The following is a 26,927-nucleotide window of genomic DNA, read 5'->3' on the forward strand; positions in this document are numbered from 1 at the left end:
AAGCCTCCCTCGAAACTACCCCTCTCTATGTCAAAGATGGTTATGACCTAAATAGGTTGAGCTTCAGGAATATGCCTCGACTTTCCTGCGAGCTCCGTTGCGCTGCTGAACTTAACCCAGGTGACATCACAAATTTGACAAAAGAAGCGGCATGCGGAACCTCTTGTTCAATTCTATCCAGCAGGAGAAATGCTGAATCTTTCATGTAGACTTGCTGAAAACCAGCAAATTTTAAAACAAGGTTGGTACAACAATCCTGTACTGTGCCTTGGAAAAATTATAAATAGCCCTATAAAAAAAAAAACCCTCTTTAAACCCAGCAGGAGAAGTCTGCTGCAGCTTTTAATAACACGCCAAAAGCTGCACTTTTGATCCTCGGGTATGTATAGAAGGAAAATGAATAATTATTTCTTCAAGGAGTGCCTAAGTAGATGGAAGTCTACACTGCATCATCTGGGATGTGCCTGAGGTAATTGAGGGGCAGTAAAGGGACAGCTGGGAATACCGACTCATCTTTGGAGTCTCCTGTCTTAAACTTAATTGGAGCTACTGGTTCTTAACCCCTTCCTGCCAAGACGCCGTGAATTTGGACGCACAGCGCAGAGCGGCTGTTTGTCACATTGTCTGTGCTTGGTGCGAGGGCGGTGTCGATTTCTCTGTGATTGCCTCAATTCATTAAGGAAATATAATTAATTCAACTGTAAAATGACTCTTGAGACTGAGTCCATTTAAGGGTAAAGTCCAGTTTGGTGTATAAAAACGTTGAAATTGAGAAAATAAACTTAATGCATTCGTGCTTGTGTGATTTCCACATCCAAATGAAATTCCTCTTGCAGCTGCACACATAAAGGCTCTGCTGCAGCAGAGAGCCATTTATGCAGAAACGCAGTGCCAGAATGAAATTTAGTCATCAGGAGATGCTGACCACGCCCTGACCTGAATCTCTGCTGGTGACTGTCCATCATCTGTGCGCTGGAGAAAAGCATAAGCAGCTTCTAGTCTCTGGATAAGCAGACAGCAGCGCTGACTCATGCAGAGTGAGAAGGAGACTCACCGTGTCTGTGCAGGGCCCAGAAGAGCGGGGCGTTGGAGTCATGCGTCCACCCACACAGGCCGTGGTCAAAGTTACAAACGCTGTCTGGTGACGGAGAGGTGGAGACTGCAGAGGTGGAGAGCAGCGAGGAAGAGGAAAGACGGCGTAAGAGAAACACTTTCATTCAGGCGGCATGTCACAGAGCCCATTCATCAGGCTTTCTTATTGTATCACAGCTTCCTGGTTCCACGGCTCTCACCTGTCAGTGTGATGGGCACTGTGGTGGTTTCAGTGTTGGCTGGCAGAGTCGGCGTCACGGTGTCAGCAATCGTGGTGGTTTCTACAGGAACAAACAACAGAATTCAGGTCATGAAACAATCATCAGACATTCAACTGCTGAAAGGGTGTGTGGAGGGGGGCACATTAATCAAACCAGCGTTTAGGTTAAGATTATTCATGTGAAATTTCTCCTGTGGTGTCACATGTCAGGGAGGTCTGGGAACACAGGCAGGAAGAGATAAGAAACAAAGGCAGAAAGAAGCAGACAGGAATGGTGTTTCGTGTCTTTGTGCACATTTAATGACTCAATTAAATTGTGATTTATTGCATCTCATTTTAGCTGGCTATATTTATTCTAAAAGTTGGTGGCTCAGATTTCAAACTCTTAATATCATGACAAGCGTTAGATGAAAAGATACATGGCTTCTACAACCAGAGTGGGTTAGCTTAGCTTAGTTTAATGACCGGAAAGAGTCGATTGTTTCATTGCATAGTGCTTTCTACTCTGCAACTAATCTCTTTCTTAAAAAAAACTTTTCAGTTGTAAGTGATGTGTTGATGTTTTTTCTGCAACAGTCCAGCACGTAAATATCTAAGTGTCCGACTGAGGGTTCACGTCATCGCTGACTGTGAGTCAGTGTGTCTCCTGAGTCCACTTAGCCGCCCCACCCAGAGCGTCAGAGCGCTCCAGGACATGAGGGGGTCCCGTCGTGTTGTGACTGGGTGCTCAGGCGTCAGTGTCTGTCTAACAAACACACACACTGACTCAGACATTGCAGACATGCGGATGCACGGATTCACATGTCAACATTCAGATGCAGATTCACACACTCGTGTACACACACAGAATGTGTGGCATTAAACCTGATGGATGGATGTGTCTAACAAACTCCCCTCGACCTTGGACAGGATGTTCACGCTCTGGGACCACTCACTGGCTGTCACCCCCCCCCCCCCCCCCCCCCCCACACACACACACACTTCATCTCAACTTCTTTCTTTTGCATGCGGGAGCTTCTTGTGTGCGTCTCGCTCTTTACCTCGACAAAAGGGAGAACATGCACAAAGTGAAATGCACAGTTCTCTGTCTACCATCAACTTGTTTTTAAATGCAGATTTATCATGAAGAAAAACAAACAACACACAAAAAAAAAACACACAACTGTGGGCGCTCGTTAAACCACGTCAAGTGCTCACACAGACACATGTTGAACAGGCTGCCGTTGGAATGTAAAGTGGGAGAAAGCGGCGTGTTATTAGGAGCAGATGGGTCAACTCTGGTGTGTTACGAGAGTTTACACAGAGGTTTGGGTCATGTCTCAACCAAAGATCTACATTTATCATGAGAATAAACTATGGAGTCTCAATTTATGTCTGTACAGCTCGCAAAATAAGTCATTAACCACATATGTTTATACAGAGTCTTGTTTTTGTCACGATAGTTGAACACATTGCACTAATTGATGATGACTCATTTATGTGTGCGGATTCGTAAGCGTGTTATATTTCACATTCTGATGTTAGCTTTCCCCGCCTTGTCTTATATAAGCCAGTCCAAACAACGCTGAGGCCTGTGTGCCTGGTGAGACTGAGCTCATCAGTTGGAAAAGAAACACACAAACATCTGAAAACAACAAAAAAAAAGGGTCACATGGACTTAACCTGCTGTATGCCTGTTAGTGGTAATACCGGAGCCTCCTAATGTTCATTTTCCTCTTTCTGCATGACTGCCATTATCATTTATAGACTATGAAAGGCACTAAAGGCAACAAACGCAGCGTGATACACAATTGATCCGCTTAAAGGAACTTCCTGTGGAAACGAGTGCGATGGCGCCCCAGCTGGAGAAATGGCAAACATGAAAGGGCCGTCCACAGCTGGCGACGGCTTCTGACATTAACTCAGCCTTAATGTCACGTCCTTTACACCAGTCATTAACTACCTAATGAGACAATTATCACTGGTGGCCCCACCAGAAAGGTAAAGCAAGGAGAACAGCCCTCTCCTCAAACCTCTCCTTCCTGTCATGTTTCAAATGCAAGACCATCTCCTCTTATCCAGTCCCCTGTGCTCACTCTACTTGTTTGTTTTAGCCTTTTTATTCCAGTCTAACCTTTGAGTCCTCCAGCTAGATCTCCATACAAACCGAGCACCTCCACATCCACCAGGCACCGTTGAGCTAAACACACATAAACACACATAAACACACAGCCTATTCCATTAAGATTCTACCTGGACCCTGGGCACTCTATGCTTTCAAAGGTCAGGCCTTGTCACAGTGTAAATGCGCTGACCTTTCCAGGGTGTGACAGGAATGTCGGGAGTAATGGGAATGGGACAGACTTGTGTGCTTGTGTAGATGTGTAAGTCTTTGTGAGATAGAGTCAGAATGTGTATGTGAATGTGTGCGACCTGCCCACCTTGCCCTGAGCATCGTCCTTGATTTGTGTTAGGTTTTAGTCACACACTGGAGTCAGCAGGCACATGCATGTATAGGCAGAGCACACAGCACATGTGCTGCAGAGGGCCTTACGATGCAGGAAGAGTCCCTCTGCAGCGGAGTGTTGTCTTACATAATGTGTCTACTGCTGCAGGTGATGATGCAAGTCATTATCATGCACAGGATGAGGCGCCAACATTTAGACCTGGACTCAGGGGAGCCGCTGGCATAGATAATGGTAAAGCATGATCACATAGACAAATACACACAGGGAGCAGCTGTGCATGCATACACGCATACAGGCACAAACACACGCACACACACACACATGAAAAAATAAAAATAAAAATACTAACGCACAGTGTGGTGAGAGCCAACCCTCTCTATGCAAAAGACATTGCCAACTCCCAAAGAAGCTGACTCAGCAATATGTCAGAGAAGAGGGGAAAAAAATCTTCAATTATGTAAAAAGCCTTTCTGTAAATCTCTGCTTGGCAGTCCTAGAGAGACACACACACACACTAATGAATGGGATGCGCATGCATGTACGTACACTCACACACACACAAAAGAACATGATGGGAAAGCCAAGAGGCCATTGTTTGAGATTCTGTTGGGTGGGGTTAAGTGCTGAGATCAAGGTTCATCCACACACAGACACACACAGACACACACAGGCACACACAGGCACTTCCATAAATGATGGGATCCCCTGAAGATGATGACGTGCTGAGTTTATGTGAACGGTCCAAAGACCAAAGTGATGACTGGTTAAAATCTCATCATAGCTTCATAATACAGAACTTACTGGGATTTTAAAGGATCCAGTAAGCAGGTGTGAAACTGAGCTTTGCTTTGCAGGTGTGTATATGTATATGGCAGCTCTACGGCAGAGTGTTTCCAACACTAAAGTGATCCTACTTGGAGAAAGGAAGTGGGGAAATTTTGCATTTTTTTACTCACAGATCAGTCTAAAATTGCCTTCCTCAGCTCATAAATTTTTCATTTTTGGAGCAGATATACTGAAAACAATAATAATAATAAAAAAAGTCACTGTAGTGGTTGTGTGTGTGTGTTTCAGTATGAGTGCATGGGAGAGACAGCTGGGGAAAACAGAAGGATTCAGGACCAGCAGCAGTGAGCATGGAAAAGAGGTGCAAGTGATGAGTAACAGAGGAGAGGAGAGGAGAGGAGGCATGGTAACGAAAAAAGAACAAAAACATTTACGGACCCACGCACTGGGCCTCAGGGTGGGAAAAGAAAAAAACTGCAACCATGTGTAGGAATTGGGAGAAAAAGAGAGACTTTATTCTGCCTCGTTGTGTGTTTTATCTGCAGCTTGGATCCAACTGCACTACGCAAGATTTAGGGTGAAAAATATGTCCTTTATCGTCCTAAATCATACTGCTGCAAAGACATTGAAAAGAGGACTTAACTGAGGACAGCAGAAAGAAGTGAACAGTTTGTGTGGAAGGGGAAGTGAATGATTTACAGGATGTCAGCAGTAGTCCACTCTGCATGCTGGGTTTTAGAGGCCTGTGAACAATGTGTGACCCTCGATGGCAGTTTTCTCCAGCACAAAACTGCCTGCTCCATCTGATCAGAATCACTCCTCGGAGTTTTTTTCTCTTGCTTGTTCATTTTTGTCTCTCTTTGGGGTGTATTGTTATAATTCTGCACTGCACCTCCCACAGCTCGCTTGTCAATCAAACCCCGACATGGAAAACAGATCACTTCTTCTGTGCCTCGGGAGGTTATGGGGGACACCCTGTGTTTTGTAAATTATTCATCGATCAAGTGGCAACTGAATTCCACATCTTACTTTTGATATTTGTTTACGACAGTCTTGATATTTGAATAAAATACTGGCTCATCTTAAATGTGGTTTGGCTCTGCATCTCTAAATGTGTTTATAAAGGAACTTACCCACACAACTGTGCAAAATCCCATTTACATTGCACGATGTGTGGTTAACGGCGTGGTGTTTAAAATTGATGCGATCGAGGCAGATGTGCATTTATGAGCGTCTCTGTCTTTAAATGTGCGTTACGCTGTCCAGAGGCCTTAATGATAATGTGTTCTTTAATCTCACCTCAGTTGGAAAGAAATACACTTATTCTGCGCTCATGCACACACACACAAATTACCTTGGGGCAGGCGCAGTATAAGTTGCATTGCCCAGCATGATTGCCGTGGTGGGTGTGGGTGTGCGAGCGCTCCGAGTCTGGAGAGTTTACATTTATATTTATGGTTTGTTTGGTGCGTGAGTGCTTCAGCACTGAGCATATTGTGCTGCACAGCCAATTCATCCTGTTCAGGCACAGAGGGAGTGACAAGCAGTTCGAGTCTGTGTGTGTGTGTGTGTGTGTGTGTGTGTGTGTGTGTGTGTGCGCACGCGAGTGACAGTGAATGTGTGTGTGTGTTTCTCACATCTGGATAACAGACCACACTGGAAAGTGAACAAACCAGTGCTGTCTTTCTCTCTCTGTGAGGATGCATTCCTCTGAACCGAGCCCTGTCCACTCCCCGCTGATGCTGACACTTGTTATAGAAGATTTGCCTAAAATGCATCTTCCAAGTGAAATAATATCAGAAGGGAACCGAAACCAAACACAGGTTGGGGACCGCACTGGACTCCCACTTTTCCTTTTTCCTGCCAGCACTGGGTATCTCTTTTCACCTCTGCCAGACTCTAATGACTCTCATGCATATCTAATGTGAGCCTCACTTTTCTGAAGAGCCACCCTCCTCAAGGTCCATTCAGTTCTGTTTAAATCACTTGAGTTCAATAGAGTGCAGTGCAAATTATTCTGCCTGGAATACCAGAGGCAGCAAATTATCATATATAAACTGATTCATATACTGAGCTGTAGCAGAGCGTTGTACCTGGAAGGTCACAGCCCAGTATTTCCAATCTCATGCCGATCCCTGCTGGAGACCACCTCTCTGGATACAGCCGGACATACTGCGCCACAGTCTCTTCAAAATGGCGCATCTCTGGGGTGTCGTAGTGTGTGTTCCCCTCGAAAATCTGCACAAAACACACAAACTGTCACGGTTTCTGACCTGGCGCTGCATAGACTACAACACCATCGTCCCCTGTTACCCACCTTGGGCAGACTAGTCTTGAAGTCCATGATGAAATTCCACTCTTTTCCGTTCAGGCTGTGCGCCACTTTGTACTTCCGAACAAACGCCTTGTTATCTGTGGTCGACCCACCCGCAGCGTCTCCTCCTCTCGCTCCTTGAGTGATCACACCACGCACTGTCTTTGGCACGCCGAGGTCCACCTGAAGGGATTCGATTTGACGATTTAATATCTGTTGAGTGTCTCATCTTTTCATGTTGAAGCCAAAACAACATGACAGCTAGGTCCTCAAGTCTTTTGTACTAACGTCCCCCCTTTCATGTGTGTAACTGATTTCAGATTGATATATGCGCACAAATAAAAATGTGGAATAAAACAACGTTAAAATCTTCTTCTACCTGCAGCCACTCCTCTCCAGCCAGAGGCTGTGCAGGGGCGGGGAACCAGCCGGAGCGACTGGCCACCAGACGGGCGGTGGCGGGATTCCACATCATGTCCCTGCTGGAGGAGGCTGAGATCTGTGTGTCAGGGAGAAGGCCGGACAGCAGGCCCTGCAGGTCTGAGCACGGGGCATCTGGGGCGCAGAGGAGAGAGAGCAGGGATTACGTTAACCTTCACCTTGGGAGGTGAGGGGTGGAAGGCTGACGAAGGTGTTTCAGCATCATCCTAACCTATACTCGGGCTGCTACAAACATTCCCGCCTGGGAGCTGTTAAGCTTCGCCGCAGGATTGCACTCCTGGCCACTATGCATTAAGAGATTAGACAAACAGGAGAGGGAGAGGTGAAAGAGTGATGGGGGGGGGGGGGGTGCGATGTTGTCTGTGGTGTTCTTTGCATTGTGTCACCAGACTGCTCATGTTTTATGTGCATTCACTAACTGAAGGAAAGTTCCACATACACGTCGAAGCACTTTGGGACTGAAACTCATTCAGATGTGTAAGGCGAGTGGAGCGCGCTGAAAGTGACTTGCTGAGGGAGTATGTGAGAGGGAGAAATGAGGATTAAGGGGATGAGAAGGGTATAATACGAAGAGCTGGGAGGCAGAGAAGTAGAGAGTCGAAGAAGAGAAAAAAGTAAGGGAGAGAGGGACTCGGAGCTGAAGACGACAGCACGGGGAGCCTGAGAGAAGGAGAGCCAGACTCCTACTGAGGCAAGAAGGAGAGAGACTAGTAGAGGTAGACAAGCGTGGAGGGCGGTGGGAGGTAGAGAGATCTGAAGAAAGAGGAAGAGAGGGAAACAGAGAGGAAGTGAGAAAGGGCATGAGGAAGGGAGATAGGAAGATGTTAGTTGTACTGACGGTTTAAGAGAGCACAGATCAAAGTTTCATGCTGTTATGTCACCGCAAAAGCAGGAGATTTTAAATAATGAATAAGAGTCAAAGGAGCTGTGTGTGTGTGTGTGTGTGTGTGTGTGTGTGTGTGTGTGTATTTCAAAGGGTGTGCCTGCTTTTTGAGGTCACCTGCTAAAATTAGAAAGCAGCATGTGTGTGTGTACCTGTACTGTAAGAGCTAATAGTTATTTCAATAGCAGCTGTTGCAGCTGAAGAGAATCACAGTTTCTGATGTAAGCACGAACAGGGAGCCATGAAAGATTGATTGACGCTCATTTCTCGATATGGAGGCGCAAAGAGGACTCATCAAAAGAGGAGTTAGAGACGGAGAGCGAGCACAGAGGAAGCGGCAGAGCTTAGAGAGAGGGAACTGAAACTGCGGGAAGAATAAAGGAGAAGTTTCCTTTAATTAGCCTGGGGCTCGCTATGTTTTAAAGATAGCAGAGGGAGCCTGGGAGAGAGCCAAAACACACATGTATGTGTGAGTGACTTCGTGACATTGTGTGTGTTCTCTTTTATTGGTTAGGAAGTTTTTTCTTGCTGATGTACAAAGTCTACACAGTTGATCTCTTTTTACATCTTTGCCTCGGTGAGACAATGGAAAAAAGAGACTCGAGATCACAATGGTGCTGCTTTCAATCCCCAGATCATCACAGTGGACAAAAAAGGATTTCTGCCCTCCCTCATCAGCTCTGCTAGCTTGGCCTTTAAAATGAAACCGAGCCCAAAAGTGCAGCAGGAGGCTGTTTCTGTTTAAACTGAATGTAACGTCTGAATGTGAAGCAGGATAAATAGAACGAAGGTTTGAAAGAGAAGAGGTTAGAAAATATGACAGAGACACACACACCTGTGATCTGGCATCCGTACAGCTCAAAGCGCATGGCGATGCCGTTCCTCCACGTTTGTGGTCGGATGCGAATGAACCGCGCCAAAACGGGCTGTGGGATCCGGTTCAGGACCACTTCAGCTGGATCTGTGTTGGCGTGGAAGATCTGCGGGAACGAACAAAGGTGGATTAGTTTCAGCAGGTGATGTGCTGTACATGCCTGTACGCCTGAGTGCATCCACTGTCTTCTCTCTCTCTTTCTCTACACCCACCCACAGTGCAGTTTCGCTTGACTACACATGCGTGCATGCGCGCACACACACACACACACACACACAGTGCCAAGCCGGACAAAGCGGAGACAACCCAAACACGGATCCAATGTCGCCAGCCCAGCTGTCGATGTGTTTTGGGGTCAAAGGTTGGTGCTGGGAGGCTGGGAAAGCCCAACGACGGATGAGGGATTCTCTCTCTCTCACCCACCAACTCCCGCTCACCTCTCAGTTGGTAGTCATGGGAAAATTGGCATGGCCTTCAGATGCAGGAAGTCCGTTCAGGTGGGCAGGATGTGAGTTAAAATAATTTCCCGAGGTGTCTGGCCATAATAATCAACATTCACTTCATAAAAAAAACTCCCTTCTTTCCTTTTGCTATGAAGCAGCGGTGTTGAGGCAGCAGGGCCTCGGAGGGCAGCCAGTGTGGTGAGTTACTTCCTGTTTTAGGCGACATATTTTAAGCCAAATTTAAGCCATAACAGCAGTTTGCAGTTATGAATATCTTCCTCTTCCTCCCTCCCGCCTCCATTTACCTCATCACTTCCATTTCTCTGGAAGACCTCTGTACAGCTGATATCTCTCTACACCGCCTTTCTTATGCCCATACGCCTCTCTTCACTGAAACCACACACACAAAAGACACAGGAAACCACAGGAATCCACACACGCACACAACACACTCTGAGATAGCAGAGGAAGCGGTTTTTGACTGACTGGCTGACTGTTAAGTGTCATTTGCTCTCTGTCTGTGGTCGCCCGGGCCGGCTGATAGGAAAGCCACTGCTGAGCCACAGATACGGGCAGAACCACTTCATGATGGGAAGACAGAAAAAACAGCTACAAGCAGCTGAATTTAAGATGAAAGCCATAATTTCAAAAAAAAAAAAAAGAAAGAAAAAAGGTCCTTACATGATATTTCTCTGATCAAACCCAAGCATGCCCGCGCTGCCTTAAAATTTGATTCCCTCTTTTTGTGATGATGTTGTATTTCATTTTAAATGATAAACTGTCTGGTTACATTTGAATTGGAAAACGAGTCTACTACCATTTGTAAAGTTCTCTGTCCCTGAAAATAATATGATACTCCAGAAATTCCATAACCAGTGGGAATAGGAGTGATATGACTTCAGAATCCTACTCGAGGGGCTTTATTTGATTTTTGGCATGGCCTGATTTAATCAAGTGGAGCTGACATTGGTAATACAAAGCAACGTGAGTGTTTGAATAGATAAGCGGGGCTATCTCTGCTATATCTGCTGCTGGATCAAGGATAGACAACTGTCATGTTTACCGAGGAGGCCCAACAGTGGATGTGGGCTCTGATGGGGGTTATGTAAACACCCACGCATGCTCATATGACCGACCTGCCTTTACTACTTTCAGATATTCTGTGTGTGAAACAAAGAGCAGCAGGAAAAACAGAAAATGACTGCAGGGAGGATGAGCCCTCAGAAGAATAGCTGAAAACAGATGAGGCGAGGAGGCGGGTGTGAGAGAGAGGGGAGAGAAAGGAAAGGTCGAATGGAGGGCAGAAGATATAACTAAATGAGGAATATGAAGAGAGGAATGTGGAAGAGGAGGCAGGGAGTGGTGGAAGGGCAGAACAACGAACACATTCATAACTGAGACAGGAAGTTGTCCATCTGAGCATTTATATCATTATAAAACCAACAACAACAGCAAACATTCAGTGGAATTTCCTCAATTTCGAAATAAGTCATATGACATAATTGGACAAACATCATGATTCAAACACCAGAACTTTCTGAGCATTGTGCATATTGTTGCCAAAAATGTTTTGCGATTAGCTGTAATAAAACCTACATTTTCAAGGGTAAATGATGTAAACATGGCACCATTAGGCTCATGGCCCGGCTATAGAAAGTGGAAAGTTTGTAAATGTCTGTAGAATATTCGTCCATCACAACTTCCCAGAAAAAGCCCAGCATGACTAAGAGGCCATTAGTTGGTGCATTGTAATTCTGCCAGCTGCTTTTCTTTGTTTCCATCTTTGGATGAAAGCAGGGAATATAGCCAACATTACTAACTGAAAAAGAACAATTTGTTCAATGTGAATCAGCTCTCAAGAGGCACTCTTTGTTTTTCTTTCTTGGATGCCACAGCAAACTTAAATGAGAGCAAGAAGAGCAAGAGAGACTGAAACAATGAAAAGTTGTCTGTCAGCTCTCAGCTCCTTCTGTCCCTTCCACTTCCTCTCTTGCATTGTCTGGCTACCTGAAAGGTCGTCCATTTGACCCCTGAGCCATTACTGCCAAGGTTAAAGGTCAACCGCCTTAGGAAGCAGATGGCTGGTCATTGACCAATTTCTTGATTACGTGGTTACTTTTTGACTAACCAGGAATGTCTGCCGGGCGTGGCTTACAGATGTGCGAGCCGATAACGTGTGTTAAAAGTATGTGTGTGTGTGAGGCACCAGGAAGGGCAGAGCTACCCGCCTGTAATCCTCTGTAATCTGCCTGACGACTGGCGAGATGGGCTGAATAATTAACGCTGTCATGTTGTGTATCCTAGTTGGAGGGTCATGAAATTATAACGAAGCCCTGCTCGTCGTTGTCTAAAGCCCCACGCACACACACGTTGCAGCTCAGAGTGGTCAGACTGCTTTGTGTGGACCCTGGCGGGACAGAGGCACCATGAGTATTTAACTATTGATGACCTCTCAGGAGAATGAGGTCACTGTGAAAGTTGCTTGTGTGTGTTATTGGAAACACCCTGGACCAGAAAACACTGTTAAAAACTAGCTGGTGTGCATCTAATCACTTGTTAAAGTGAGGCGCGTTAGTTCTCAGGAAAATGAGGCGTGGATAAATGTACACGGCACGGCTTGATTCATTCACCAGCTCTCCCTCTTATCCTCTGTTTTTCGCTCACGTCTCCTTCCACTACCAGTGTTTTCCTTCAAGCTGATGGCACCGGGGGGAGAAGCTGTGAGCTCTGCACAAGACATTATTCATTTCCCGTCAGTTTTCTCATCCCCACGTTGTTCCCTCCATCCCCGTCCCTTTCTCTCCCCATTACACTCCTCATCCTCGTCTTCTTGCTCTAGTTATTCCCTCAGTCTCTCTCTGTCTTTTAGCCATTACCCCACTGTCCATCTTTTACTCCAGACCCCCTCCCCCCATATCCCACTCCTTCGCGGTCTCAGTATGAAGATGTTGACAGTATGAACTGGTTCCAGCTGGCTGCTCTCCACTGTTGGCTCTAAGAGGGGCTAGCTGTGTGTGTGTGTGTGTGTGTGTGTGTGTGTATGTCAAGGTTGGAGCAGCGATCCTTAGAAACTGTCTTACACCACCTCATGCTGAAGTCCTCCACTTTGTAGCTGTGTTACCAGTTGCTGTCTGACTGTTTGCATGTACATGTGTGTGCGACTCTGGGAAGTGTCTACATGTGTGAGTGCGTTTGTATGTGGGTGTGTGACACAGTGTGATGGAGGAGCAGTCTGAAATGCTGTGTGGGGTGTTTTTTTCTATCCCGGGTTACTTTGTGTGTGTCTGTGTGCGTGTTTGTGTGCTGAACAGATATATAGCACAGCTTCACAAAGCTCCTCAGTAACACAAAGCTGGGGCTGATGGGATTTTCAGATTGAACAGATTGATGATTGTTTTTAATGTTAATTTGTTCAGGGACACGTGTGTGTTACAGTAAAAAAAAAAAATTGTGTGTGTGCCGTTCCTTAGTGTGCTAATGTCTCATCAAGAAATGAGGTGCATATGTGAGTAGTGTGATTTAGAATTAACGAGTCACATGGGTGTCGAACTGAAAATGTGTTGTATGCAGAAAATCTGTCAAAGAAGTGACACACACACACACACACACACACACACAAAGTCTGTTTGTGGTGTGCTGAGATGATTGCAATCTGCAGCGCTGGTGTTTTTCTCTTCACACATTTTCATTTCCTTCAAAAAAAAAAAAAAAAAAAAACAAAACCTCAACCTATTTCCCACAATTCCTCTGCTCGTTTCAGCTACTCTTCGTCCCTCTCTCTCTGTTTCTGCCTGCTTTTCTTGCAGTCAAATAATCTTTATTGGCATTAAATCCTTCAGTCTTTGTTAACACAGCAAATAAGAACACAAGAACACAAATCTTAACAATGAATGACAACGCGTGCTCTCCCAATAACAAACACTGAGTATGAAGTGCCAGGTCAATCCCTTTATTCATGGAGGATTCACATCTGATGCACAGACACACTCAAGGCTCAACCTTCTACAAACACCATGACACGTGCACGTGCACTCTTTCAAAGCCACATTAGCTTCCAACTCTCTGTTAAATGACAATTAGAAGACCCAAATCCCAGTTATTACAGGACCCCCTGATGAGCATTGAGCTTCAACCACTTAAGGGCTCTTTGGGGGGCTTAGAATGGGCGAACTGGAAGTTTGTACGACATGACTGGTGGATTAGCAGTCACGGAAGATTCGACTGCAGTTCACAAGGACTCGAGGAGACCCTGGCCTGCTTTCAGCATTGGGTGGGGGGAAAAAAAAACAGACCAGTTGAAATCATGACTGCAAGTTGTGCTTCATTTGTCAAAGGCATTTTCCCTAAATCCGATCCTTCCATCGCTGCTTGTGGTCGGCACAAACACAAAGAGAAATTTTTCCAACATAAGCTTACTTCTATATTAAACATCGGAGAGTGTGAACTGTGTCATTTTTTTCTTTATTATCATCGGCGCCGTCATCAGAAACCGGTGGTACGCTGCATCACATCTATATTTTATGTGGATAAAGTTATGCCCCATTAAAAAAACTATCAGACATTATTTCCTGCTTCCATCTTAGTTTTGATCCTTAATTTAACATGCGTCTGCAACATTTTATTGATCTTCACCGCACTTTGAGCGTTCTTCGCATTCAATGAAAACATATCCAATCTAAAAACATTGAAGCACACACTCACAGAGCAAGGGATATCTCTCCCAGATCCGTGTTGATGCATCTGTCTGTGTCCGTGTCTGAAAGCGTCTGAACAGTTTTTTCTTTTTTGCTCAGACAGATTAGTGGACTCAGATTACAAGCTACAGACAGACAGGCACACATCATATACATATGCGCACACATGCACAGATCTCCAGACAGAGCTGATCCAGAGGTTGTCTAAAAGGCGGAGGGGGGTCGATGTTTCTCATGTGTGTGTATGTGGAATGAGTGGGGGCTCTAACAAATTGCACAGATGTTGACTTTTTAAGTCAAATCCACGTTTTGCTCAATAATCTCCACATCAAATACCCCCCACCGGCCCCACCCAAACCAATCACTGGAGCACACAGAAGGGGGGGTCCCAGTCTGTGGGGGTAACTGTGTGGATTAACTCGCCTCCTGCACCCTCACCTCCTCCACTCTCTATTTATTTTTGTGCGGGGAAATCCACAGTGACCTTAACCCAGATTTGAGGGACAGAATTCCCAAATCCCCGAAGATGTGTGTGTTACTGTACAGCAACAACCTGCAGCGTACATACATACATACAGTCCAAGAATGGGTAATGTCGCATCCACCGGAATGACTCTGGGATGCCCAGAAAGTATTGTGAATGTTGAAGTGCAGTAAAAGTTCAAACTGCAGGCTCCATTTCACCTCTGCGTCTCTGTAGCTCAAGTTAATCTAGTTTGGTCAGTTACTGACTTATTTTAATTTCGGTGAATGAGTGTGCATGTAAAAGCTTACTTTGTGATTCTTGCCGTGGCGGTACATCATCCAGTCCTCTCCGTTGGTGCTGACCTCCAGTTTGAAGGTGGTGACGTAGTAGGACTTCTGAGTCTCCTTAGAAATGGCCCCTTGTGTGGCGATACCCGCCAAAACCTTCAAGAACTGAAGGTCAACCTGAAAAAAATAAACGATGTAAATAGCCATTCCCCGCATTGACAATATATTCACAAACCAACTTAACACACCAATTTACACGCTTGTAGAGAATTATGGGGCTCGGGGTTGATACAGATAACAGAACCAGAGCAGCTGCTGTGAATATCTGTCACAGAGACAGCAGGGGATGGACACCAACTGTGGCCTACTGCTGAGGAAGTGTTTGTGTGTGTGTGTCTGTATATTTGCTGCCGGTGTGTGCGAGGGGAGGAAAGGCTGGAGGCAAAGATCAATGGCGCACTGTTCGGATGCATTCCTGAAGAGCACCTTCATCAATCACGGGGCTTCTCGCCGCTCTCCTCTGTGCTTGTGGGTGTGTTGCGTATGTGTGTGTGTGTGCCTGTGTATGTATGTGTGTTTGAGACAGGAAAGATTGAGAGCACAGAAGCACTTCCTTATCATCAGTTCACAGTTCCTCCATTTCCTCTTTATGATTGTGCGTGTGTGTGTGTCCTTATTATACCAGATGCGGTTGCCTGGTGCATCTTCTCCTGTGCACCGATATCGCTGAGACAAATCCTCTATTTTATTATCAGCCAGTGAAAGTAATGTTGACTCAGATTTCTCTTTCTAAGAGTCGTCCTTCGGGTCACAGCTGGAATCATCACGATTTTCATATCTCATGTATTTAAAGTTGGAAATATAATCTCATCCGTGCGATACAATAATTACACTTAACAACAGATGAACAGCTGTATCTATATACCTGTATATACTCCTTGTTGCTGTCCTCGGACGGTGTCCAGGCGTTGTCGTCGTTGTTGAGACGGGCCTGGCGTGGCAACCAGCGGTTGTCGTAGAAGCTGGTAGAGGCGGTGATCTGGTCGTCGCTGATCTTCCCCGACTCCATGCCGAGCGCCATGCTGCAATGGAAGTCTGTTGGGAGAAAGCAGAGCTGTAACTACATGGCCGCTAAGCAAGACGGCTGATGGGCTGAAAGAAAGAAAGGAGGAAAAGACCAAGGAAAGGAAATTTGAATAGAATGGATGACTGATAGAGAAGATCTGCGAAGGCTGAGATGGCTGAGATGAAAAGGTAAAGCCAGGCACTGAAAGGGCAGAGGGAGGCAGAAAGCAGCTCAACAGGTGAGCAGGGGTAAATTGAGGGGAAGATAATTTATATTCTAAAAGAAAATAGCATGAGTCTGCTTCTGAGAAATTATGCTCCCTGAGGAGAGAGCAAAATAGGCTGAGAGGGGTGAGAGAGGACTTTAGATTGAAACAGCATTAAAGTAGGCAACGCTGAAAAGATGGAGGGGGTAAAAGGAGTGAAAGATGAGTGTCAGCAGAGATGACGGAGGAGAAAATGCTGAAAGGAAAGAAAATGGAGATGGTTTGAAAGCAGGTAAACAAACAGTGAAGCAGTTGAAGGCACAAACATACACACACAGTGAAAAAGTTATCTCTCACTCACAGTTTGGGACTTCTTTGTGCGTCATGTTGTAGCGGGCGGAGAAACCGTCTTTGGCCACGGCCATGTCGGTGTGGAAGGAGAGGGACAGCAGGCCCGAGGACGACTGGATCTCTGGAGGGATCTTCGTCCCGCAGTATCGGCCAATCAGAGGAGACACTGCAGACACACACGGTCGATAACAGCAAGGTGTCGGTGCTTCTGTTTTTGGGACTCAGAACAAGCAAAACCATGAAGTATTTTGTCTTGCAGCCTTTTTCTGAGCACAGAGACAGGCGTCCAGCGGTCACGCTGCTTCAGTAAGTGTTGTCTAATGATTCCCAGCATGTGTCCACCCCCCATCTCCATCCTTCCCTTCATTCCTTTCTCCCTTTTTCTCTCCTGTCCATCCCTCCATCTGCCATGTGTTTCTCAGCCAGGCCCCAGCAGGGGGATTGGAATCCCTGCCTTAATGCAAGCTGCACTGGCATCAGCTGCAGACACACACACACACACACACACACCAGCTAGGATTACAGTATTCTCAAGAGTAGCTCTGTTGCCAGACACCAAATTCTTCAGTCTTCCATCTTGTCTCCCATCCCTCTTTCATGCCTGAGGACTCAGCTCACTGGAACTGGGTTACACTTTAATTTCCTCCTAATTCACAACTTTGAATGGTATAAATTGTTTTCAGCTATCAAAGCTCCCAAATTCAAGGCTATAATTGGAATTTTAAATCCACTTGGATCCCTTTTTAGCAACTGAAAATAGAATAATTAGAGCAAATCCTGAGTTCTCTGCCTCATATTTAGAAAAAAAAAAAGGGGGGGGGGGGGGTGTAGGTCTGTCAGCAAGAGAGAGGTGGGAAGTGAACCACTCAGCACCCACTGCCGTGGTTTTCAACAGCACCACAGCAGCTAACACTACCCTACGGCCGTCACCATCAAAGTCTATGATAACGTCCTAAAATGTTTTTTCCTCGCCACTTCCTGATCTCAGCTGATAGGCTGTTTTCACGACACTCTGCACCTCCTATTGGTTGTAAACAGATATTCATCATGGCCGTCACTCTCACTCACCCAGGGGGAGGAAGGAAGCTGTAGGTGATAAGAAAGGAGGACATGGGAGGATAGGAAGGGGGAACAGGGGAGAAGGGGGAGAGGCCTGGGAAAGGACTGCTCCTCAGGGGTGTTGAAGCACTTTCAGCTCTCCGTGTAATAATGTTTCCTCTATGTAATGTAAAGGAATGTAAGGCAACACTGCTTACATCAAAGGCAGCGATGGCAGCTCAGGAAATTGAAGGCTGGTATGCAAATGTGTGTGTGGGAATGTGTGACTCAGAGAGTGTGCGTGTGTGTAGGCCGCAAGCATTGATTTTCCAAGTATATGCACATCCTTGCACTCTGGAAAACCAGTTTGCCCGCGGCCGATCCAACCTGCACCCTCACCTTGCGGCAGGCCGTCCCACACATCCAGCCAGTCGTACTTGCACTCGCCCTCTCCCACCAGCAGGGGGTCATTCTCCAGGTCGAAGGTCAGGAATGTGAGGGTGATGTCCATGCGGGGCGGGGCAATGATCATGTATGAACACTCCAGGTTGTGAGGGTATTTATCCGGGAAGCCTGGGGACTCGATCATGCCGGAGGAGCTGGTGAAGTTGCGGAAGCAGAATTCTGACCCTGAGGGGAAGCCAAGGATAAGAGGAAATTCAGAAAGGGATAAACAATCGGTCATATTAGGAGAAGACGTAAGCAATTGATCACAAAGGATATCTCATCTGACTTGCAGAGGGTGATTCAGAGAGTCGTTTATCACTGACAGCCAGGTGGAATATACAGTAGCTGGAACAAATGGTTTATGATGACCGATGGAGGAGAAAATACACAGTGAGCAAATGTTCAAGTGGGCACATCCAACGCTGGATTTTGTTCTACGAGCAGGCTGATGACTCTTTTTGTTGGCACATCTGCTCTTCATATGCATGACGTAACGTCATACAACACGTTCAATGATACACACTTTAGCAAAGATCAACAGGGGAGCAGACTGACCCATGGTGTGCTGCATTTATTCAAAACCTCTGTGCGAGTGTGTGTCTCCTACACACACACCACAAATGTTGTATAATGGTTCTAAGTGGGCCCTTTGCTGTGGATCCTCATCAGCCATGCAGATTTATGCGCCCTGGGCGGCTCACCTTGAGCGGCGGCAGCTGTGTGGCTCAGATCATCTACCCATCAGCCACTGCTCCGCAGCCCACTGGGAAGCCTGTCACAGACGAGTGTTTATGGACCGGCACATCAATGAGGGGGCTGACGGTCCAGCGCACATGCACTCAGCCACACACAAAACAGACAGGGGACTCTACACAAATGTCACACACTCACATACGCTCTCATTCACAATCCCCGGCTATTTTCTCACTCTGTCCATTCGCCTTCCCCTCAAACACTTCTATCTTTGTATTCAGGCTATAAACAGTCTGTTAGGTTGCCATTCTGCACCTCTGTCTATTTTCATACTGACAGAAGGGCAAATATCTTAGTGAGATAATGTTGCTGAGACACTTCAGCATCTTTATGAGATCTTTGTTTAACTGCACATGTCAGAAGTGCCATGGTGGTGGCCTTCCTGAACCAACTGGTGGTGCTTATTTATAAATGCACTTGCACTGGAAGTTGTTATTTCCAGCATCTCTGCATTTGACTGACTGACAAAAAACAGATTTCATACATGGTCCTTTGCCAGGACACTCATGACTGGCTAGCATAAGGAAAAGAGTCTGTTCTCATAGTGTTTTCCCATCACTGACTGCTGGAAAGCAGACAGGGAGGTCAGGTTGAGGAGACTCATGGGAGAAGCTTCTGGTGGATTTCAAACCTGGGAAAGCAGCGAGTTGCATCCAGCATCTCTGCACTGTCTCGGACCGCTGCCAGGCTGCATTGGATAACCAGAGACATGTTCATAAAAGCTACGTTCAGGAACACAGTCATTTTTAACAGCACATTCCTCAGAGGCACCAGTCCTTATTATCAGGCAGCCTTATAAAAGCGGAGGGGCTGACCGACTGCTCTGGTCCTCCCCTGTCTGCACTTGGTTAATGGCAGAGACACACACAGGGGGAAAACCCGGGAGATATACACTGTCTCTGTCCATCTTGCTTTGCTTTTCCTCTTTTCTCTATCGCAGCTTCCTTACGTCTCTTTTTTTTTCTCGCATTACATATTTCAATCATCTTAAAATTGACTTTCTTTCATTCACTGTGTATACGTCTGGATGGATTAATGAAGTTCATGCGGAATCTGTCAGGTTATCGATCTGTTTGGCGAACATGTGCCTATGTTTTGCCAAAGATGTCGACACAAATGCAGAAATCCTTTCTTGCGTTAAAGGCAGCGCTGAACCACTTCATGCTTGGAGCCGGGCTGCCTACACACACACCCTGAACCAGGCATGTTGAAAGATGATGGCAATTTAAAGTGAGCTACCGGCGATATCGCCCCATCCCACTCTTACTGACCTCACCTCTCTCTGTTAAATGTGCTTTGAGTGTGCATGTCTAAAATAACTGTATGGGCATGAATCAGAGTAAACACGGACGTGATGAATCCATTATTACAAACGTGCTTATTATTGTCATGTGGTGATAACAGAGCAGTAAATGAACTAAGCAGTATGCATGAGCCATCTGCCGTGAAAGTGTGTGTCTTCGCGTGAGCATGTCTTTTTTGTGCATGCGTTTTATTAACCTCTTCGTGTGTATTATTTGGTGCTGAAATCTTTGCCTTTCAGTGTGTGTGACAGCTTCCCAGTGTGCGTAAGACCCAGTAACACACTGGCCTTGTTTCTTTTTTGGGTCACAGTGCAGCAGTCTGGAGTCCTACTGCTTCAAAACTTCAATCTGAGCACAGCTTGACTCCATCGCCTCCAAACACACAACTCTGTGCTTTCAGTGTGTGTTTTACACTCAGTGTGCAAGAACTAGTAGCTTCACAAGCGCTCGGTGCTGCCACGTGCCAATGCTCTGTGCCTGCAAGTGTTCATATATTTACGTGTGCACGCTTTTCTGCCTTTGTGTATGCATGAGTACCTCCTCTTTTCGTTAGTGCTCATTACTTCACAGTATGTGAACATGCCAAAAACAAGCCCCCCTTACCCCCCCTCACCTCGGCCCATGTCTTGGCCCCTTAGTTGGTGTCTGCATCGCACCATGAGCTGCCATTTGGCAAGAGCTGTCTCCTGGCAAGGAGGGGGAGGTCATAGTATGTGTGAGTGTCTGTATTTGATTGTGGTGCAGGGGGGCGAGATGGGTGAGTTGCTGGGTAAAAACCACTCGACTCTTGCACATGAGTGCTTGATGTAGTGGCAGCATCGCATATTGTGTGGAGGTAACCCCTTTCCCTCCTCCTCCTCCTCCCTCATCCCTCATCCCCCCTCTTGTTCCTTCTCTCCTCAGCAGCGAAGTGAAGAATCTGAGCTCATTCACTCTTAAGTCTCCGTTCTTGTCTGGCGCCGCCTTGCTCCTCCTTCCTACGCAAGCTGCACTTGCTGAGGGCTCACCTCTCTGTTCACTGAGTGTCTGCCGCACATCAAAACCGCCTCATCCTCCATTCTCTACCTGCCTGTCTCTGTCTGACATCCCACTTCTCCTGATACACCAACACATGCGGATCTCTCATGTAACCCCGCTCGAGCTGAACTCAGCGTTTCATTGAAGAAAATCTCTCCTGAGGCATCCGAGGATGAGTATGTGCATGCGTGCATGAATAACAGTGCTGCACGGGAGGGGAGGGGGTGGAAACCCCGCTATAATGACAGCAGCAACAACAACAACAACAACAACAACAACATGGTGAAAAACAGAGAAAAACCAAGAAAAGAAAAACAACATTCTTGGTGTGCCACGACTTGACACTTTTATAGACCCAGAGAGATATTTTGCATCAGTCTGAAGCAGCTTTACATGGAGTCACAGATCACACTGATCCCTCTGTTATGAGTTGTGGAATGTAATGCCATCATTAAGCGTTTTTTTTTTCCCCCCAATCTTCAGTGCAAAAGAAAGCAGACGCCAAAAAGCCTCCTGCTGTTTGTGATCAAAGTGTTCTTGCAACTCCGGATTTTGTGAATCTTATTCATGCAGCTGCTGATTTGTTGTTTCATTTTGGGACACGTTTTCTTCATCACTGATCAGTCTTAAACACTGTTCGCACTCAGTTCATTTATTCATGAATTTAATTTACCTTTGCCAGTTAATTACTTGAGTGTAATTTTAACATTGGGATGACTTGGGTGTTTCGGAAATAAACACAACATGGCAATCGGCCACACAGTAACAGCCATCACTGATGCAGGAGTCAGCACCCAATCAAAACGATAGCATCTGGGACACACACAGGGCCCATGTTATGACTGGCGCCTGGGTGGGGGTCTTGCTGTAGGCAGCGTCCCTGCCGCGTTCCTACAGATGCCACGGCGGCGGTCACCAGTGCCCACGAAGGGGACTAAACGCCCTGGGGTGCTCTCGGCCTTGTCTTAACCCAGGATTGGCTGTGCCGTTATCTGCCCCTGCTGCATTAGTGGAGGGCTTTAGGGAACCAGGAGAAAGGGGGCTTCTGCTGGCAAGTCTTCCCCCTGTAGCCGTGGTAACAGCATCAGCAGCACGTGACTGGGTGCAAGTGCAAGTGTATGATGGGGTGGATTGGGGGGTTACAGTCTGGGGCTGAATAAAGGGTTAAGCATGCATGAATAGCAGCAAAGTAGGCCACAACAATAAGGGGGAGGAGGGAGGCCGTGCACTTTCACTGTACAGCAGGATTAAGGCACACATGTGTGTGTCTGGGGGGAGGGGGGGCGGTGGATGAATGTTGTTTTGGGGCAAATGGTTCCCCCCAGGAGGTGGAGGGGTATCAGGGGTTCCAGGATGGATGGAGAGTCAAAGGTCGATTCCTGCTCCTAGTTGTAAAAAATTAGCTTTCACTACACTACACACTCACAGACACACACACACTGACAAAAACAGATTGCTTGGCCAGAAGAAACCCTTAGAGTTGTTACAGACGCTGCTTATGTAATAGGGTTGAATGAACAAAACGCAAACAAGCCACAGTATCATTACTTGATAGAATTAAAAAAATAAAAATAAAACAGGCCACGAAATGCCTCTCTCACCCCCCCCCCCCCCCCCACACACACACACACACACACACAGAGAGATACATAGCCAAAACCAGACACATACTGTCTGACTTCTAGACACAGTGTTGAGAGGTCAGCCTGTGCCTTGAGCTGTACTGTCTGTTTAAGATTGGAAGGAAGCTGAACATACACACACTCACACACCGAGCTGCGTGCTGTGATTTCTATCTGTGCTTGGACGCACCCTTTAAAAACACATACGAGCCCATAAATACACGCCCACTCACACACAAACCCCTCGTCGTCCAGGTTCACCTTCACACATTTACATCTTGGACAGCAGCATGTTAAAAACCATATCCTTCCCTTCCAAAACTGAAATTTGTACAAAAAAGTACACAAAAACACAACTAAAATCCATGAATGGGGGTGAATGTAGGAGGAGTGTGACTCCTTCCAGTCTGATAAATAAACACATCTTATCTGGGATGTCTGTTTTCCCGTCAAAGCTTTGTGAGCTGTATTTAGAGGAAACCCGTGGCCCAGGTCTGCCACAGGAAGACAAACAGCGATGATGAGGGAGTGTGCAGCCACTTCAAACACCGTAATTAACACATGGCCTTAATCATGCATCCAGAATACATTTCACTCACTGACTCGCTCCTCCTTCGTCAGTCTCACTTTGCCTCACTTTGGCCAAAACGTGCCTGTCTCCCGTGCGCGTGCACAGATCATGCTGCTACAGACGGACAGCATGTCACACAACAGGCTGAGTGGAACCACCCACATACGCAGCGAGCAGACGCCTACGTGTGCTCACACAGTGACACAATCTCTTGTACCCCCTGAATTTATACTAGGATTTTGTTAAAGCCATGGCAACCGCATCCCCCATCCACCATTCTTCAAGCCACATATGTGTGTGTGAGTGTGAGACAGATGCAATCTACAGTATTACACTGTCGGGGTTTGAGTTGGTGGCCTTGGTAACGGAGCTGAACGTCAAAATTGGGTCACATTGGTTTGACACAGGGTAGGAGGTGATAATTCAATGCTTTCTTTCTTAATTCATTTTGTGCTTCAGATTTCAGGAGTTCCTTCTTTCTGTGACGGCTTTCAACCAAAACGCTTTTACTAATAGTTGAAAGAGCTAAACTAAACTCCTCTTGAACTTAAGTTTCAAGAGGAGCGAGCTGAGATGCAGCAAATTCTGCAAGGACAATCTGCTGGTAACTCTCTTCAACATAAATCTTTTAGCTCCCCCAAGGCCACCTGAGCATTTCACCCCCTCTACGACTCGCACACACGCACACGCACACACGCTTCCACCAAAACAAATATACTTCCCACTACAACCTCGCTTGCAAAGTGTACCTCACCTCCTGCACTTTGGCGACCTTGAGAAAATTCCATTTCGCCACACACTCATCCCCATCAATCTCCTCGCCTCCGCCTCCACCTACAAACCTTTAACCTGAAGTCCAACATCTCCAAGCTGCCTTGGAGCACTCTCCATCATCCCGCCGCCGCCTCCCACTCCCACTCCCACTCCCAGCCCTCCAGATCGAGCTCCAGTGAAGCCAGCATTCCTCACATGCTTCCAGGCAGCTTTGTTCCCTCTTTGTTTAAGTTCATTTACATGGCTGGCTGCTTCTGCTGGTGTAAATTGTTATGAAAGTGTTGGGTTGAATGATTACATTTGGCCATCAATGTGCCAAAGATAAAATCTTTAACTCCACACACACACATTTTGCACTCATTTCTATCTAACCGTTGTATTTGAATCCCGCTATCGGGTTGCACTCATTGCCAACTTTTGAAAGATATAAGATATAAAAGATATAAATGTAAATGATAAATCATGTTTTAATAAGAAGCCAGCCAACAGTCAGACTTTGATGAACAATTCACGCCCCACGTAGTCAGTCGAGACTTGAAATGTTCCCCCACCTGTTTTGAAGATCTCGTAGCGCAGAGAGAAACCCGCCCCCTGGTGGGCGTAGTCCGAGACAAACCGGATCTGGAGGGAGGGGCCAGATGAGATGATTGGCGCCGGGGCGATGTTGCTGCAATGTCTACCCAGAACGTCAGCATTGTCTGAAGTCCCATCGCGGATCTCGATAAAGTCATATCTGGTCCACAAAAGAAAAAACAAGACACAATGATTTTCTGTTGCTTTGTCACAAGCGTCCTCCAGAAACAGTTCTAACATTCAGTTTGAATTGAGTTTACTACAGCAGGAGGCGATTAAGCCCAGTAAAGACATCAAAGCAGAGCAGCGATGAGGAGATAAACATAGACAGATAGTTATGGGGTTATGCAACAGGCTAAGCTAATAAAACCCAGACAGGTGTGGACGTATTTACCAGCAGAGTTCACCCTCAGGACAGAATGCACAGTGTCCACGCAAAGCATTTAGGAACACAACACAACATTAAGACACAAATAAATATCTGCCACAGATTTGGCTCTAGGTCAAAGTATCTCCAGCTTACTTGAACGGCTCCCCCTCAGCTGTTTCCGAGAGCATTAAATTTAGCTCTCACGAGCCAGTTTAGTAAACTCAGATTTCACTGACATCAGCTCAGGGGTGAGCGATCCCCGAAATCTTTGCATCTTCCATCTCAGGTAAGAAAGCTGATAGAGGCCTGTGCTTCAAAACTCATCGGAGGGCAAGGATGCAGGCAAACAGAGAGCTGGATGGACTCATTAATAAGCAGAGTAAAATAGGCAGAGCGGCTCATGAAAAAATAAAGAGGTGACGGCTGGGTGAGAAAAAGGTGAGGACGTAAACAGTGCAGGGGGCGAGGTGATGCAGTTAGAGACAGGAATTAGCAAAAATAAATGTGACAACGCCTTTACATGCTTGAGCTCTCAGCTTAAACTTGACTAGCCAGCTGACCCTGAGCAATAAAAGCAAACACTTAAGTGTCATGTCAGTGTGTGTGTGTTTTATGAGTGTGCCTGAGAGACGGAAAGAAGGAGAGGGAGATAGGCAGATTGATGGAGTCCACCTAGCTGATCCAGAATTAGCTCACAGCCCTGTGTGTTATTCCTCTGACAGCAGCAGTCACACGTTCCAACTGTGCATTTCTTTTGCATGTCAAATTTGTGACAATTAATCTTCCACACTTGAAAAGCCTCACAGACACAGGCCTTTCTGCCCGTGATGGAAATGAGAGCTAAAGAGAGAGATTCGGTGGGGACACGCTCTGCAGTGAAGTCCAGCCCGAGTCACACAAAGTTAAAGGACCCTTGTGTCTCGATCAGGGCATTTAAATGGCTTTTTACACTTGGCTACGCACTCTGCTCTGCATGTGCAGCAAAGCCATCTGTTGCTGTAGATCCTGTTTACTGAGAAAGTTCAACTGCTTCCACTTATGGCCCCAGATGGGTGGGTACTGTGAAAACTGTCATTTTCTGAGAAACACAGTGCTTCAATGCCAATTCTAATAAATGACGCCTTAGCTTTGTAGGCATGCTTAACCTGCAGGTTATACCATACATTTCATTCCTGAGCAAACATACAAAATACTAAAACTAATCTTCCTTTTTTGCCTCTTTTTGTTAGTGTAGTATTTTATTTGTATTTTCCACTCACTTGCATTTTAAGTTGCATAGCTGTGCGAACTTGGTCTCCATAACATCCATTCCTGCCTCTCTCTCTCGTCGCTGCGCTAACAACTTTCTCTTCACCCCCCATATTGTGATTCCCTGCGTAACTAACTGCATCACCACAGGAGCCTTGCAGCTATGTTGAGGACACCCTCCCAAGATTTACACACACAAACACACTTGTCTCAATTAGTTCATTTGACGAAGCCGTCAAAAAACACCAGGGCCACTGTTGTCCTGCTAATTACTGTGATGGGCTCTTTGAAGCATCACAGCCACTTTTAAACACACAGACACTCGCTAACTTTTTATTTTTTTCTCACTATGTCCCCAAAATGAAAAGTATTCACGAAAGCTAAACTGTACCAATCAGCACTAAGCTGTGTTTCTCTGTGGCACCTGAGCACTGAGACTGCTTCCACACTGCAGCTTGGAATAAAACCTGGATTAAGTGGACTCCCTAAGCCTCTTTTTTGGCTATCTCATTCCTTCAGTGTATTGATTCCCATTCAGAGCATTCAGGCTAAGACAGCTGATGGAGGGATAATCCAAGCCACATTAATCTGAGTCAGAATGGCACACGTAAAGGTGAGGATCAAAGTGTTAAAAAGGCTGC

The 26,927-nt window shown here is 46.2% G+C and overlaps 1 protein-coding gene across 4 annotated transcripts in view; it reads right to left on the minus strand.

Moving 5' to 3' along the window:
• The window catches only part of nrp2a (neuropilin 2a), a 54,410-nt gene that overhangs the window by 12,097 nt on the left and 15,386 nt on the right, over window positions 1-26,927 (minus strand). For 3 of the 4 annotated variants that reach the window (XM_029515845.1, XM_029515836.1, XM_029515865.1), the window contains exons 3-13: window positions 24,647-24,828; window positions 18,007-18,237; window positions 16,580-16,735; window positions 15,873-16,042; window positions 14,969-15,124; window positions 9,019-9,163; window positions 7,239-7,414; window positions 6,863-7,042; window positions 6,639-6,783; window positions 1,293-1,373; window positions 1,055-1,159 (exon numbers count right to left, since the gene is read on the minus strand). In XM_029515845.1, coding sequence (XP_029371705.1) covers window positions 1,055-1,159; window positions 1,293-1,373; window positions 6,639-6,783; window positions 6,863-7,042; window positions 7,239-7,414; window positions 9,019-9,163; window positions 14,969-15,124; window positions 15,873-16,042; window positions 16,580-16,735; window positions 18,007-18,237; window positions 24,647-24,828 — 1,727 coding nt within the window. Of the gene's footprint in view, window positions 1-1,054; window positions 1,160-1,292; window positions 1,374-6,638; window positions 6,784-6,862; window positions 7,043-7,238; window positions 7,415-9,018; window positions 9,164-14,968; window positions 15,125-15,872; window positions 16,043-16,089; window positions 16,100-16,579; window positions 16,736-18,006; window positions 18,238-24,646; window positions 24,829-26,927 lie in introns of all 4 variants that reach the window. The other variant, XM_029515856.1, reaches the window with a different exon arrangement.

Source organism: Echeneis naucrates, chromosome 2, assembly GCF_900963305.1.
Source record: "Echeneis naucrates chromosome 2, fEcheNa1.1, whole genome shotgun sequence".
NCBI classification, from domain to species: Eukaryota; Metazoa; Chordata; class Actinopteri; order Carangiformes; family Echeneidae; genus Echeneis; species Echeneis naucrates.